Genomic DNA, 15,672 nt, shown 5'->3' with positions numbered 1-15,672 from the left:
CTCACCTCATGGCTGGGCATCCTGTTAATGAGATATGCAGGGGGTGTCCCCGTCAGACGCATAATCTGCTGAAGCTGGTTAATATCTTAGGTGCCTAGTCAAGGGCTTTGTTAATATTTCAACATCACTGTGAACACACAATCAAGACAAATGCATACAAAGCATCTGGTCTGCACAGAATAGGCTGTAACCACTCTCTGTGTCAAATCATCCTCAAGCCTCAAAAGCAAAGACTAGGAAGTAAAGCATTTTTCAGTTAGACATCGCAATTAAAAACGTTTCTGTAAAGCCAGATGCCAATTCATTAATCAGCCTTAAGGTGAATAATTTGTTTCTTTTAGAGTTAAAATCAAATCCTTTGAAGCGTTGCAGTTAACCAACTGATGATTATTATCTAGAGATATCATTTGATTCTCCTGTCTGACTTTACAAATGTTAGTTTTCATTCCTTTGGTGCCAAAGATAAGTGTATCAAGGTTGCAGCATTTGAAGTTTTTCTTATGTGGCTGTGAATGCTAGGATAACAAAAGGTTAAGTCAGAAAGCATGTGACACTGCACAACAGTGTTAGTTATCAAGCAAGAAAAAAACAATTGAATGGCAAGTTAAGCAAGGATAATATATGCAGAAGGAGCTAGCAAACAAATTTGGTGCATATTAGTGAGTCTGGTTCTTTGTAAAGTATGCCTTTATGCAGCACCTAATTTTATTGCAGAGGGAAAGAAGAAAACAAGATTTTAACAAGTATGTTATCTCCTTAGGTTATAATTGTATATGGGAGCAAATGACGTCCTTAGAAGGAAGGATTACTTATGTACTTCAGCAAATGTATGTCTCCGTCTCTTTTAACACGGAACTCAAGGTGATCCACATCCTGATCTATATAGTCATTTCTCCCATGGATCACGTACCCATGATGAACACCTATTCTTTCCTTGGGCTCCAAACTGGTCAGTCTGACACTGGGAAAACTTACAGCCCATGAATAATGCTTTGTCTTGAATATTATCATATTTTACAGCAGAAAAATATAGCAACAGCCATAGAATAATGAAAGTAAAGCCTGATTAATATTCCATTAAGATCTTGCATCCTACACAAACAGGCAAGTGAAGAAAATTGCTGTCCACGCAATTTCATTGAGTGATAGAAATATCATGTGCTTCTATGACCCTAAGTCCAGGTAAGCATGTGGGTAGGCCATTTTGAGCTCTTCCTCTCCCCCCCCCCCCCCCAAATAAACCATATCAGCATGTCCAGTGGCAATCAGACATGCCACTGCAGAGAACAGGAGACCACTTCTGGTTACTTTTAGAGTTTATGATGGGCACTGAACAGGGTGAGGACTTTATGGCCAAAGCGACACACCATGGAAGGTATTTTTTGGTTAAAATGGGATTTTGTTCAGGTAATTAAACAAGGGGTGGGAGATAAGGACAGGATTGCACAGTTCCCATGGGCCTTCTATTCACAAAGGCTCAGGCTGGGATATGTATAAATATAATAAAGGATCTTTTCTGTCTAACAACACTTCCATTTTGATAAGCACCATTACATTTTATCATGGTTATATTTTGCTAATTTGTGGGTATCCTGTCCAGATACCATCTAATGCAGTGATTCTCAACCTGTGGGTCCCTAGATGTTTTGACTTTCAACTCCTAGAAATCCTAATAGCTGGTAAACTGGCTGGGATTTCTGGGAGTTGTAGGTCAAAGGACCTGGGACCCACAGGTTGAGAACCACTGATCGAATGCCTGTTTCACATAAGAATCATTCCGAACAACCACCTGGCACGTGGTAATGCAGAATCGTGGTTGGCCACCATCTTATTATTTGAATGAATATATTTAAGATAAAAGGCTGTTATATCCCCACTGTGTGATGTCATCTTGCATTTTTTCATCACTCACCTTTCCATTTCTGACACACATCTAGCTCAAACTGGCAAATAAAAGAGCAAGCCCCAAGCTATACATTTAAGAATTTATATTGCACAACAGCAGGCATAGTAAAATAGTTACAAAAAGATCCATTGCTTGATAAAGTGAACCCTGATTTAAAGGGCGATCAAGAATATCTTACTTAATGTTTTAGATTCTCTTTATAATGGATATGGAACATAAACAAAATTTGGTTTTGTAAGATCTTGCTCTTTATGATTAAACCTGTTCTTTGTAAATGGCCAAGTATGCTAATGATGCTATAAAAATAATAATGACAAAGACAATAATAATGATGATGGGTTGTACTAAATCTCTTATTAAGTAGTTCTCCGGAAGCAAAGATTCTGTGTCCAAAATGTTTTAATTTCTACTAATTCTACAGCATAGAGATTCATTTCTTTCTCATTATTTTCTTCAACATTCCAGAAGGACTTTTACATGGGGCTGCCTTTGAAGACTGTTCGGAAGCTTCAAATAGTCCAATGAGAGGCAGCCATATTAATAACTGGGGCAGCATACAGGGAGCACACAACTCCCATGTTGCGTCAGCTCCACTGGCTGCCAGTTAGCTACTGAGCACAATTCAAAGTGCTGGCTTTGGCCTATAAAGCCCTAAACGGCCCCAGCCCAGTTTACTTGTCCAAGCATATCTCCCTCTATGAACCACTGTGGAGATTAAGATATTCCAGGGAGACCCTGCTCTCAATCCTGCCACCGTCACAGGCGTGATTGGTGGGGATGAGAGACAGGATCTTCTCAGTGATTGCCCCTCAGCTATGGAACTCCCTCCCTGGTGAGATTAGATCAGCCCCCTCCCTCCTGTCCTTTAGAAAGATGGTAAAGACCTGGCTGTGGGACCAAACCTTTGGGGCAGTGCAATAATGGCAGCAATAGAAAATGTCAGGGATGACTTGTGATGGTTTTAAATAATGTTTTTAATGTGAAGATAACTGATTTTAGTGTTTATGTATTTTTATGGTTTATTTTATGTTCTGGCATTGGATGTTTGCCGTATATATGTTGTGCTGCACCCTGAGTCCACTTCGGGGTGAGAAGGGTGGAATATAAATGTTTTAAAGAAATACATAAATAAATATTCATGTTGATAGCATTTCTTTCAACATCTGCAAAAGCATACTCCAGATAATTTTCACTTTCAGAATAATTTCAAGCACCTTATTTTCATATAAACACTAAAAGCCCAACAACATGGTCATGTGTCCTCTAAATATGGCTTGTTGTTTTGGCTCTAAAATTACACAGAAGTGTTTTTCTTAATCGCTGATCAGACTATGGGGGAAGAAAATAGGAGATAAACTTTCCTATTCTCTCAGCCTAGATCCAATATTAAAAGTGAGCAAGTTTCAAGTGTTGGGGCACAAGGAGGCAAGGGAGTATTGGCATACTGAGTGATGTAAATAGCACCCCCTCATGCACAGACCTTATAGCCAGACCTGAAGGCACTTGCTTTGCGACACAAATAGTAAATCTTACCCATTCACTTTCCTTCTTGATTCTGAACATGCCTTAATTTTTACAGTATGCTTTATCAGGGTCAGCCTTCTTATTATTATTTACTTCATTTATACCTAACCTTTCTCACCCCGTGAGGGACTCAAGGCAGCTTACATCTCTGGTATTCTTCCTCTAGATATGTATTTTAAATGTGCTTGTGTAAAACTAATTTCTTCTATGAAAATACCTGTTATTGCCTCCTGAATATACACTGATCTTGCTTATGGAAGAAAGACAGACTGATTGACCAAATCACTGCATCCAATGATTGCTCATTTAATAACTTTTAACAGAAGCTGGATTTTATGCTCTGATAATAAAGTCAACATTTTAGCACTAGAAACAGCAGGAATTCAGCCTGTTAAAAACATGGTTACTCAAGACTGCCTTTTTCTTTACAGACCCATCTGAAAAAGCCCATTTGGTATTGCCCTAAATTCCCAGAATCTACTCTGCAATCACCTGGAGTAAGGTAAGGAACTAAGATTGTTGGAATAGTTCTTCCTTCCATACCTGATGACCTGTAATATCTTATTAAGCTTTAAATTTATTTATTTATTTATTTGCAACATTTATATACCGCCCTTCTCACCCCGAAGGGGACTCAGGGCGGTTTACAAGTATATATACATACATTATATTATACAACTATATCGCAATATTATTAGTAATATTGCATGTAATATAAATATACAATTATAATAGTCAATTATAATTATTATTACATTGTATTACATCATAATATTATTATTAACATTACATGTATATACAATGTATTATAATATTAGTTTAGTATAATATTATTATATATCATTATATCATTAAATTGATACAGGAGACATGGTGGAAAGATGTTGTTTTGTATGTTAACAGTATATTAACAGTGTATTTTAACGTTAAACCACCCAAACTAGGCTGGAGATTAAACACAGAAAATAGTAGCACATATGCAATAGCATATAATAATAGCACATGGCAACTATGTTGAATGTTTAGCTATGCTTAGTATAGTCTACAGAAGGAAGGAACAACAAATATGCAAGATGGGAAGGAGCTAGGTATATGGAAAAGAGCACAAGGGAAGAAAAGTGAATTTTCAAGATGTGCCCACGGAAACAAGCTGAAGACAGTGGAAAACAAACTACCAGGCAAGAAATAAAGGCAGTCCACAAGGCAACAAAGCCAAAAAAAAGGGGACGTGTGACACAGAATCCAAGGAGAGCAGGCATTACAATCAAATTTCAAACTCACAGACTCTGAAGAGATTTTCTTCAAAAGCTCAGGCCCTGGGGTTCCAACGAGTCTCAAAATAAGCTTCAACTGATCAATATCTAACGATGGACCATAAAGGAAAATGCTGGGACAAATAAAAATTTAAAATAAAATCATAGCAGCAGCCCAATAAAACAAAAGGGGGAAAATGTCAACTAAAATTATAAGCAAGATTAGCACATATATACAGCATGTAACCACACATACCCACCTGATGAAAATCCTCTACCCCAACTTGTACAAAAATGAGGGACGCTGAGTCAGTATAGATATTATGCAGATGGCTGACATTTGGAGATAACTACTCGCATGAGAAGTGGAAATACATCCAAGATTATAGTTCCTCTTTCATAAGCTGTGTTTTTCTTGCTTATGGAAGGGAAAAGGCAATACCTAATTCTGGTCAGAATTATTTCATCAGAGGAATTAGCTACTTCTTCAAAATAGAAAGAACATGGCTCTATTTGTTAGCTCTTTTGTATTCTCAGTAAGGGTAATATAGCCAATGTTTAAAAGGATCAAAAATTAAGGTAAGCTGAGTTGGGGTTCTAAGGTCAGGAAGTCTAACTTCCCCCTCTCTACTCTGATCTATATTCAATTTATTTTCTCCCACATCCAAACCATGTTTTCATGGCAAGCATATTTTTGCTATGTGAACAAAATACCAAAGTATTTAATTCGCCTAAGTAAGGCTCTGTGTGGCAGGATGAACATACTTCCACTTTCCAATCAGGAGCAAATTCAAGATTCAGAAAAAGAAGCAGTATGGGAAAAGACTGGCATACAATGGTGCCAATGACAGTAATACTGCTTCTTCAAAATTACATGCCAGAATAAAACTGTCCTGAAATAAATCTACATGATCTAGGGGTTTATTTTGGGTTACAATCTACAGGTGTTGCCAGCAATTTTACTTTGAACAAGCAAAATAGTTTACAATTTGTTATTCTAAATCTTATTTTTTAAAGTAATTTATCACAAATTACATTAGACATCTTATGACACCAAATATTGCTAACATTCCTAACATTTAGAGATCAGTTTCATGAATATTTTGCTTTCCCTAGAACTAAGACTAGAACATCTATTTTCTGCCTGACATGAACTGAGAGCCAAATCACATCTGCATGAATCATCAAGTTGTTGTTGAAACGTGTATTTTTCTTTCATATTCATGTCTAAAGCGTAGATGTGGCAACACCATTCACTGAAATCCACAAGCTTTACAACCCATTTTCTGAGATATGAAGTTGAAGGCAGTAGTTACTGGAACTCTCCAGGTGAGTGAGGACCTGACCTATAGAATGACTTTAATCTACCTGTAACACACAATTAACACAATTGCCTTGCAGAAGAAATCATTCCTGCCTTTAACTTCACCAACTTTTTTGTGACAATTGCAATAATTTGAATTTGTTACTACTTGATATATGAAGAATATTCATTACTGGGAAGGTGCAAAATGTTTGTACTGTGGTAAACAACAAAAAAAGCTGGTACATGTTGCTTGTATAAGTAACGGCAATATCGTCTGTGGAATTATAACACAAATCTTTTTGAGCAAATTTCTACCAGCTTTATGTATCTGGATCCCCATTCTTCTTCATAAAGTGGTATCAGCTCTAAGATGGATGCTGGTCCAGCAATAGTAACATTCAAATCTTGTCACAGGTTATAAATTAGATTGAGGGCTGAATTATAACTGGTCTTTCTGAAACACCTAGATTGTGTTCAATTCCCAGTTCTTTTGGCTCGCTAGGTGAACCATTGTCTTGCTAGAAGATGAACCTCAACCCAAATCTCAAGTCTCCTACAGACTGAAACAGATTTGTCTCTAGAATGACCATGTATTTAACACCATCCATCTTACCTTCAATCCTCAACAGTTCCCCAATCCACACAACATGATACTGTCACCATGCTCCATTGTGGGAATGGTGCTATCAGGGCAGTCGGTCTTGCTCCATACATAGTATTTTTTGCAACAAGGCCAAAAAGCCTGATACATGTTTGTTTCAGCAGTGGTTTTCGTCATACTACTTTTCCAAACGCCAGGGTTTTGTGAAATGTCTGAGTGGCAGTGGTTCCGTTGATGGATCATCCACTTCTACTATGGATAACTTCAGCTATTTCAGAATTAACACTGGGCCTCTAGATTCCTTCTCGACTATTGTACATCTTCAAGAAGAATTGTGATTGAAACATATTCTCTCCATTTAGTAACAATAGATTTAAAAATGATCCAGGCAATGTTCATAGTTGTGGATTAAAAAAATAACCTATATTTTATTTAGTGTTGCTGCACAACTAATGTTGACTGCTCTTTAGTTTTCATTATGCTATCTGTTGATATGCTTGCCAGCAAACTTTTGGATCTTTCATAAGCGTATATTTAATATTAGCCCCTTGTAGCACTGGAAATGCAGTCAAGTGGACTTTATCAAACTACTAATGTGATTTTTGGATGTAGTGAGTTGAATGACAGTGTATTTAGATGTCTTACAGCAAAGGAATGGAGATTTCTGAAGTGACAAGTGCAAGCTTGTTTTAGCTTACTTAAAATTTTGAACCAAACTGACAATATTTCACACTTACACAGTTTTGAGAATCTTGAATACATCAAGTATTAACAACATCAATTCATTTTAATTCCAAACTTTGGCAGAAAATGTGGAAAATTTCAAAGGTGTAGGATACATACTCCTGCAAGGCATTATATAAAAGATCAATACATTAGCTCTACCATATTAACAGAATTATAACCAATATTTCATTTGTGAATGTACAGCAACAAATTAAAAATATTATAAAACACAAAACAAAATCAAAAAGAAAATATATGGAAAGCAACACAAAGAAATTGAAAGCATGCAGATCTTAGGAAGTGACTGCCTTGAAGGATGGGTAAATCTCAATATTGTCACAGGAGAAAAAAGTAAATTTGTCATAATTATTGGTATTAGTAGTAACTAAGCCAAGCAGCATATTCAGATAAAGTCAGAGGCAGATACAAAGGAGAAGAAAACGACTACCAAGAAAAAAAATATTCTGAACTGATTTCCTTTTGATCTTCCAAGCTTAAAACTTCTTCATGACATTAATTCCATAGAGCATCCTATCACACAACAGTCCCTTGTAGTGTTATGGCCAGAAGAACTGCCTATGCTAAGAATACAACCTCAAGTGGGTTAATCAAGGCATGGTGTTTGCTTGCTTGCCTGATCACCCGCTGCAAGAAATCAGTTTCAAAGTAAGTGATTACATTACCATGAAGATGGTGGTAGGGTGATATAAACTGTGTCCAAGAATTACAATCTTAGAATTTACTCACACTAACAAATCAAACTTGCTTTGGTAAGTTCAAGTCTGTATCTGCTCAGTCAAGATGTATTTTGAAAGTTTTAAAACATAATCTAACTATAGAAGTGAACAATGTTGATAATTGACCAATTACATCTTCATCCCTCCTGATCACTGGGAGTTTGAGTCAGTTACTTCCATTAATGGATCATAAGAAGCCAGAGTAATTTACAGCTAGGTTTCAAAAACTGCCAATAAAATCTCTTTGTAAATTATTGCTTATTTGTGGCAGTAATCTCTGAATTTATAGCATGTGTATGTTCTATAATACCCATTTCACTTATTCCTTACTCCCACAAAGAGCAAATATCCAAAGAACTACAATTACTTCCCACTTCAACTTAGTGCACCAAGAGCCCAGAGTTGTTGCAGAAAGCAAACATGCCCTTACTCAGAAAAATACAAAAAAGTTGATACATGGAATTGATGGAGGAAAATATGTGATATCTATCTAGTAAGATTGACAGTATAATCCTACTCACGCTTGTCACATGCTTTTATTTCTTTTCGGGAAAACAGTTCTTAACATAATTCAGACAGAAATTAAAAAGAAGACTGCTAGATACTAAATAAAGGGAAGATAAAGTTATAACAGGAAGGAAGGAAGGCAAAAGCGTAAGAAGATAAAATTACAAAAATGCAAAATTTGGGTAATATTTTATCATTTCTTGTTTGTACAATATTTATCAGGTGTTATGGGGAAAATCTGAAAGGAAAGCCTGCAAACGGTTAAAACAAACAATTAATAAATAATTCTACTCCTTGCATTTTTGAAAGCTAACAAAATATATTATCATAGTAAGATAGGCTTAATGCATAAACAACCAAATGCTTTAAGAGGTGAATTCAAGGTCGATGTTCAACATAGCCTTTAAAATGTTCAGTGTGTGTGTGTGTGTAACAAACAAAACTGAACAATATATGAAGCAAAACATTCCGTCTTCCACCTTATTCATTTTCTAAAGATATAACTGAGCTGCATACAAGGCAGCAGTATAGAACACTCTGAATCCAGCATCCTTAGTGGATATTGGTATTTATTCTCTAATTTGACACTATGATGATTTGTTTTTAGTCATCTCTAGACATATAGATAGGATTCATGGAAACATAAAGACACATGGAAAAATATCTGGATATCCCTTAGTACAGTAATGTCTACATTAACCAGTTCTTAATGGTTACATTGATCCTTCCAAAGAGTTTTAGACTTTGGAGGGATTTTGCAATTTTATACTACATGTCTTTCTCAATAACGCCAGTAGACATACAGAGACGTTCCATTATTGCAATAATCAGAGAGTAATTTTATACACCTAAAAGCAGGTAGATGAGCCTGTTTAGATTGATTATATCTATGTAACTTGCAATCAGTACATTCAGACCAATAAGTAACCTTTAATGATCATACTAGAACAGATCTACCTATAGATTATTTGTTGGTCCTGAAACATTGGTCCAGTTCACACATCACGTGTGTGTGCATTGGATGATCATTACCATTACAACTATACCATTAAGGGTAAGCTCTTAACTATGGCCATAAATTTCAATTATATATTAAAAGCATTTTTAAAAGAAAACAAACACTAGATGTTGTCACTACGGATTCATAAATTAGTTCTGTAACTATTTTTACAGCAATATGTTTAACATCAGAATGAAGAGTTTTATTGGTACAAAATATTGCAATGTGTGAAAACAGATGTTTCAATGTACTTTTTCTTGCTCTTAAAGGATACGGTCTGTACCAGGGAACAGTGTCCTTCCAGTCAATAGTTCAGCCATAATGCATCCAACTGACCAAATATCAACTGAGGAAAAGCCACAATAAAGTAAGTACTCTAATGAATATGCATTTGATTTTTGGCATCAAGTTAAAACATGTATTTTGGGGTCTAATGATCTTATACTACTTATACATGCATACAGTTTGAATTTGTACTATAATATTTTAAATTGTAAATTATTACTGTTTTAATATTTTTGAATTGCTTTTAATGTATACTCCCTCATTTCTTTGCATACAGAAATATAATTAAAAACAAACATAGGCAAATAAATAATTTTTAGAGCATGAAAAAGCACACATTTGTTCCTTGATCTAAAAACATGATATTCAGATGCAGAGATTTATTTCAAATACATAGAAATTACTGAATTATACTTCAAGAACTGCATATCCATTATCAGGATATGATTAGATAATTATATTGTTTCAAAAAATGTAAATTCAGTGTTGATTGATAATCTCTAAAGTTGTAGGATTCTATTTTCTGGAACACAGTACCTGTCTGATTGTAATGCATCCAGTTCAGCATGATCTCAGGAGCCCTGTACCACCTGGTTGCTACGTATCCTGTCATCTCATCATCTGTGTGCCGTGCCAATCCAAAATCCAAAATCTGAAAAATGAAAAAAATACACCTGTATTTTAATTTCATCATTTATTTTAAAGAAAAGCATTGGACTTCTCATCTGATTAAATTCCAGTTGGGAAAGATTTAAAACCCAGTTAAATGCTTCTAGAAATGCATTTGGTAAAACTTTTTTTGTGATACAAAAATTGAGTTTCCCTTATCTGAAAACCTCAAAATCTGAAACTTTTTGATGCCAACAACATGCTTTTTCCCCCAAGTGAGAACTGCAGCAGTTCTGCTTGTTCATGTTTCAGATCCCCCCCCCTCTCTCTCCAGTCTCATGTCATGTATCAGGCACAAGGCTGTATAGACTGGAGATTGATATGTGAAATGACAAAGGCATGGATTTGCATGAAGTAAATTAAGCTCCCACTTTTCCCCCTTCTCCTTTCCCATAATTTTTTGGGGAGGAGGGGAAAGGGCTCCTGCTTTGTTCTCCTCCATTCTTGCCCTCTTTTTCTGAGGCAGGAAAGTTCCATTTCTATTCTCCTGTTTTCATTCCTTCCAGACAGGATTGGGGTGTGGGAAAATTTTCTCGGTTGGGGACTCTCTTTTAGTTCTTCTTTATCATTCTTGCTGTGGCCAGGCTGGGTCATGTCATTCTATTTCTTTCCTTCTCTTTTCCCATCTTCTCTTTCTTTCTTCCACTTCTCTCCCACTTTCTCCTCTCCCCTTTTTTTTTAATTCTTTCTATGCTGCCTCCTTGCACCCGTCCACTGCAATGCCACATAGTTCCTGTTTTATAGACAACACAATTATCAAACAAACAAGAAGCAACACTTTAGAGAGCTGCAAGGATCTGTGTTTGTATACAATACAAATGCTAGGCTAAAGTATTTGGGATTAGGAATTCACAATCTATCACTGTGATTCTTTAATGGTACTGTGACTAATTACATACAATAGCAATCACATCATAGTTCTGGAGCATTCTTTTATTGACTTAAAGACATGGTTATTGAATACCGAATATACTCGAATATAAGCCGAGGTTTTCAGCCCTTTTTAGGGGCTGAAAAATCCCCCTCTGCTTATATTTGGGTGAAACAGGGGCAGACTCCACTGTCGCCACTGCTCTCACCCAGTTTTCCACCGCCCGGCTTTGTCCGTGGCCTCCTCGTCTGCTACAATGCTGCTGTAGAAAGGATAACGGGAGGCCAACGCTTCCACTGTAAGCCAGACTTCCACTGCAAGTGTCACTGGCAGCTGGTGCTCGCTCGCTTGTGGTGAAAGCCTGGCATGCAGGCAGGCAGCGAGCGGAGAGCCCCCCGCAGGTGGCGGAGGGTGCCCCTCGAGAAAAGGAGAAAGGAAGGCCCATGCATGGCAAGACAAGCATAGAAGGAGATGCGCACCTCTGTTTCTCCTTCTTTCACTGCACACACACCCTCTGTTCTCCGTGCAGAGACAGAAGGAGAAATGGAAGTGCACGCCTACCTCCATGCTTGTCTTGCTGCACGCACACCTCTATTTCTCCTTCTGTCTCCGCAGAGACCAGAGAGGCTGTTGTCGCACCTCAGCACTGGGTCACCTTGCTACCACACACAAACTCCACCACAACAGGCTTGAGTCTTTTAAGTTTATTGAAGAAAGATAGCAAAACTTATCAAAAAGCAGTAAAGAATGTAAAAACCAATTGCAAGTGCAATCCTTTAAACACAGTTCAATGATTTTGTAGTTATTAGTCCAAAGTCCCAAAAATAGCACAGTAGATCCAAGGTAACATGAATACATGAGCTTCAAAAGTAATCCAAACACAGATTCTAGGCATAAGACAAGGCTTGAACCGAAAACAAGGGAAGAGTTGATTCTCCAAAAGCGAGGTTGCTCTGACTGGAATGTTTCCCAAATTACAACTCTTTTAGCCCTCCTTGTAAGACATAAACACATTCCGGCACACTCTTGTTTCTCCACGTCTGTCTGCAATTCTTACAGAGCGACGAAGGCCTGTTTTCAACTTTAACCTGGAATCCCTGTCCAACAAACATCCATCCCCCTCACTACCATCTGAGCTCTGTTGACAATTCTCAAGACTCCTGTAGAAGGTCATCCTTATCTTTACTCAACTGAGAACTTTCCACATTCCCTTGTTCCGTCTGTTTTCCCGTCATCCGCAGCTCCTGAATCCACCTGCATTTCTGAATCAACAACATTCCCTGGGAACCCAAATCCCCTTTCATAATCATCAGACTGAACCACAACAGCTGTGTGTGCAGAGATAAAAGGAGAAATTGAGGCGCGTGCGGGAAGACAAGCATGGAGGGAGGCATGCGCCTCCATTTCTCCTTCTGTCCTTCTGTCCACGTGCACAACCTCTCTGGTCTCGCACAGCAACCCACCTGGATTGCTGCGCAGAGAGCAGAGGGCACGTGCACAGTGACAAAAGGAGAAATGGAGGCGTGCATCTCCTTCCATGCTTGTCTTGCCACGCATGGGCATTCCTTTCTCCTTTTCTCGAGGGTCACCCTCTGCCACCTGCGGGGCACTCTCTGCTTGCTGCCTGCCTGCACGCCAGGCTTCCACCACAAGCGAGCAAGCACCAGCTGCTAGTGACGCTTGCAGTGGAAGTCTGGAAATCAGCCAGGCAGCAGAGACTCAGTCGTGTCATTGGGATCAGGAAAGGAAATAAAGGAGGGAGAAAGCCAAAGGAGGGAGGAGAAACAGAGGGAGGGATGTAGGGAGGGAAGAAGGTAGGAAGGGGTTGAGGGAGGGGAGGGAGGGAGAAAGGAAGCAAGAAAGAAGGAAGGAAAGGAAAGAAGGGAAAAGGGAATGAGGGGAGAAAGGGAAAAAGGAAGGGAGGAAAAAGGAAGTGAAGTAAAGAAGGGAGAAGGGAAGGAGGAAGGCAGAAGGTCCTTGTTCTAGATGATCCTTAAAGGGCCCTTCGAACTCTGTTACTATTACTAATATCAATATTAAAAAGGCTAGATGGCCATCTGTTGGGGGTGCTTTGATTGTGTTTTCCCTGCATGAAGGCAGAATGAAAGGGGTTGGACTAGATGGGCCTTAGAGGTCCCTTCCAACTATTACTAATATTAATATTATTAGAGTGGGATGGCCATCTGTTGGGGGTGCTTTGATTATGTTTTCCCTGGATGAAGGCAGAATGAAGGGGGTTGGACTAGAGGGTCCTCAGAGGTCCCTTCCAACTCTGTTACTATTACTAATATTAGTATAAATTATTATCATCATCATCATCATCATCATTAATATTATTATTAAGTTCTTGTTGATGCCATATTGTTTTTCTTGGTCCTCCTTTTCAGCTTACAGAGATAGTTTTCAGTTTTTCTTTGAAGTATGGTAAATATTCAAAAAACATTAATCTACTCATGTTTCAGTTAATGTAATTTTATTGTTATCTATTTTTATTTTTGAAATTTACCAGTAGCTGCTGCATTTCCCACCCCCAGCTTATACTCAAGTCAATAAGTTTTACCAGTTTTTTGTAGTAAAATAAGGTGCCTCAGCTTATATTCGGGTCGGCTTATACTCAAGTATATACAGTACCTCTTTATCAACAATGGTTTACTACCATTAAACCAATTTGCCTTCATTTTCCAACAGCATATTGAAGCTTCTGATCAAGTAGAACAGATACTACCTCTAGGTTATCCAAAACGCATGCATATACACTGATCATAATTACCTTTAGCTCACAGTCCTCATTTACAGCTAGGTTGCTAGGTTTTAAATCCTAAAAGAAAAAGAGATATCTGTATCAGTATTACAAGGCTAATAATGCCGTCTCAACTCTGAAATACAGTACTGACAACATTTAATATATTCTGCAGCTTTTAAACAAACTCCCAGTTAAAATCGACATTATATTCTTACTGTGAATAATTAATAATAATAATAATTCATATTCTAACAGCACCCTGTTATCCCACAAACTGATGCCTTGCACCAGGGGTTCCCAAACGTTTTAAGCAGAGGGCCAGTTCACAGTCCCTCAGACTGTTGGGGAGGGGGGCAAATTCTAATTTGAAAAAAAAAAACATGAACAAATTCCTATATAATATTTAAAATGAAGAGCAATTTTAACCAACATAAACTTATCAGTATTTCAATGCAAAGTATGGGCCTGTTTTTGGCTGATGAAATAGTCAAGTTAAGTAATTAGGATTGTTGTTGTGTGCTTTCAAGTCATTTCAGACTTAGGGCAACCTTAAGTCTAAAGTTTATAACCTTGGAGGCTTGCCTCTGGCCTGCGGGCCTTAGTTTGCGAACCCCTGCTTTACAGGATGTTAGACTGTACATAAATATTCAAATTACATTTGTGCAGGATTTTCTTGAAACCAGTGAAATAAATCTAAACTCACATTATTGTTAGAACTCACATTATTGCCAAGAAAACCAGATCTAAACAAGGTCCATGTCAATTTTTTCTCCTCCAGCAATAATGAATTGAATTATTTACTGTGCATTTTATTCAACAATTTTAGCTGAACACATATTGATTTCATTACATAGTGTAAGTTATACTAACACAAATACTCACTCTGTGTATTATATCAGCAGAATGAATATACTGCAAGATAAAAAATGAATGTTATGTTTATGTCACAATTCCTTTTTATTATCTGAAATCGAATCACTTTATATTGGTGCTTGCTGTTGCTCTTATACAGTAAAAAAAAGAAAACCAGCTTCAATTAGGAAGAACAGAAGACTGATACCTATATGAAGTAGAAGTGTGATTTTAATATTACCATTCCTTTTAATTTAATCCATTACCATGCCTTTGGAAAGTACAGGTTTTTGTGGTTAACCAATGAAAAACTGCAGAAATCCCACTCCAAATTACTGAAAAGATATAATTTAAAAAACAGAGTTGCTTCCTTAAAGGGCTATGCTGATTGTTCATCTACAAGTCTCCAGGATTCTAGGTCTCTTGTACTGTCAGAAGCTTTTGCTCCCACCCCCACTCTTTTCTTCCTAGAACAATCTCATTTTAACAGGCACCCTCTTGTGGACAAGACGGTGAAATTGAGAGGAAATTCAGCACAGCCAAGGGCAAGCATAATGCTCCCTTGATTACTCATATGTATGATTCTAACCAATCAGGAACATGTTCCTTATCTAAGACAGCAAAGAAAGACAGGCTTGAAAATTATATTAAAAAGAAATGGAAGAGCACACAACAGTTTGCACTGCAGATAA

The 15,672-nt window shown here is 37.5% G+C and overlaps 1 protein-coding gene and 1 long non-coding RNA gene across 3 annotated transcripts in view; one reads left to right on the top strand and one right to left on the bottom strand.

Annotated features, from left to right (window-relative positions):
• The window catches only part of mapk14 (mitogen-activated protein kinase 14), a 40,953-nt gene that overhangs the window by 5,394 nt on the left and 19,887 nt on the right, over window positions 1–15,672 (bottom strand). The window contains exons 5-9 of one of the 2 annotated variants that reach the window (XM_003226475.4): window positions 15,011–15,040; window positions 14,156–14,203; window positions 10,383–10,497; window positions 9,835–9,906; window positions 4,712–4,791 (exon numbers count right to left, since the gene is read on the bottom strand). In XM_003226475.4, coding sequence (XP_003226523.1) covers window positions 4,712–4,791; window positions 9,835–9,906; window positions 10,383–10,497; window positions 14,156–14,203; window positions 15,011–15,040 — 345 coding nt within the window. Of the gene's footprint in view, window positions 1–5; window positions 86–4,711; window positions 4,792–9,834; window positions 9,907–10,382; window positions 10,498–14,155; window positions 14,204–15,010; window positions 15,041–15,672 lie in introns of both variants that reach the window. The other variant, XM_003226476.4, reaches the window with a different exon arrangement.
• LOC103280410 (uncharacterized) overlaps window positions 1–15,672 on the top strand; it is a 49,472-nt gene that overhangs the window by 22,157 nt on the left and 11,643 nt on the right. Inside the window, exons 2-4 of the long non-coding RNA XR_010005459.1 lie at window positions 3,862–3,932; window positions 5,917–6,012; window positions 9,830–9,927. This is a non-coding gene — a long non-coding RNA (uncharacterized LOC103280410). The remainder of the gene's footprint in view (window positions 1–3,861; window positions 3,933–5,916; window positions 6,013–9,829; window positions 9,928–15,672) is intronic.

Source organism: Anolis carolinensis, chromosome 4, assembly GCF_035594765.1.
Source record: "Anolis carolinensis isolate JA03-04 chromosome 4, rAnoCar3.1.pri, whole genome shotgun sequence".
Classification (NCBI taxonomy): Eukaryota; Metazoa; Chordata; class Lepidosauria; order Squamata; family Dactyloidae; genus Anolis; species Anolis carolinensis.
This window is presented reverse-complemented; position numbering and strand designations above follow the sequence as displayed.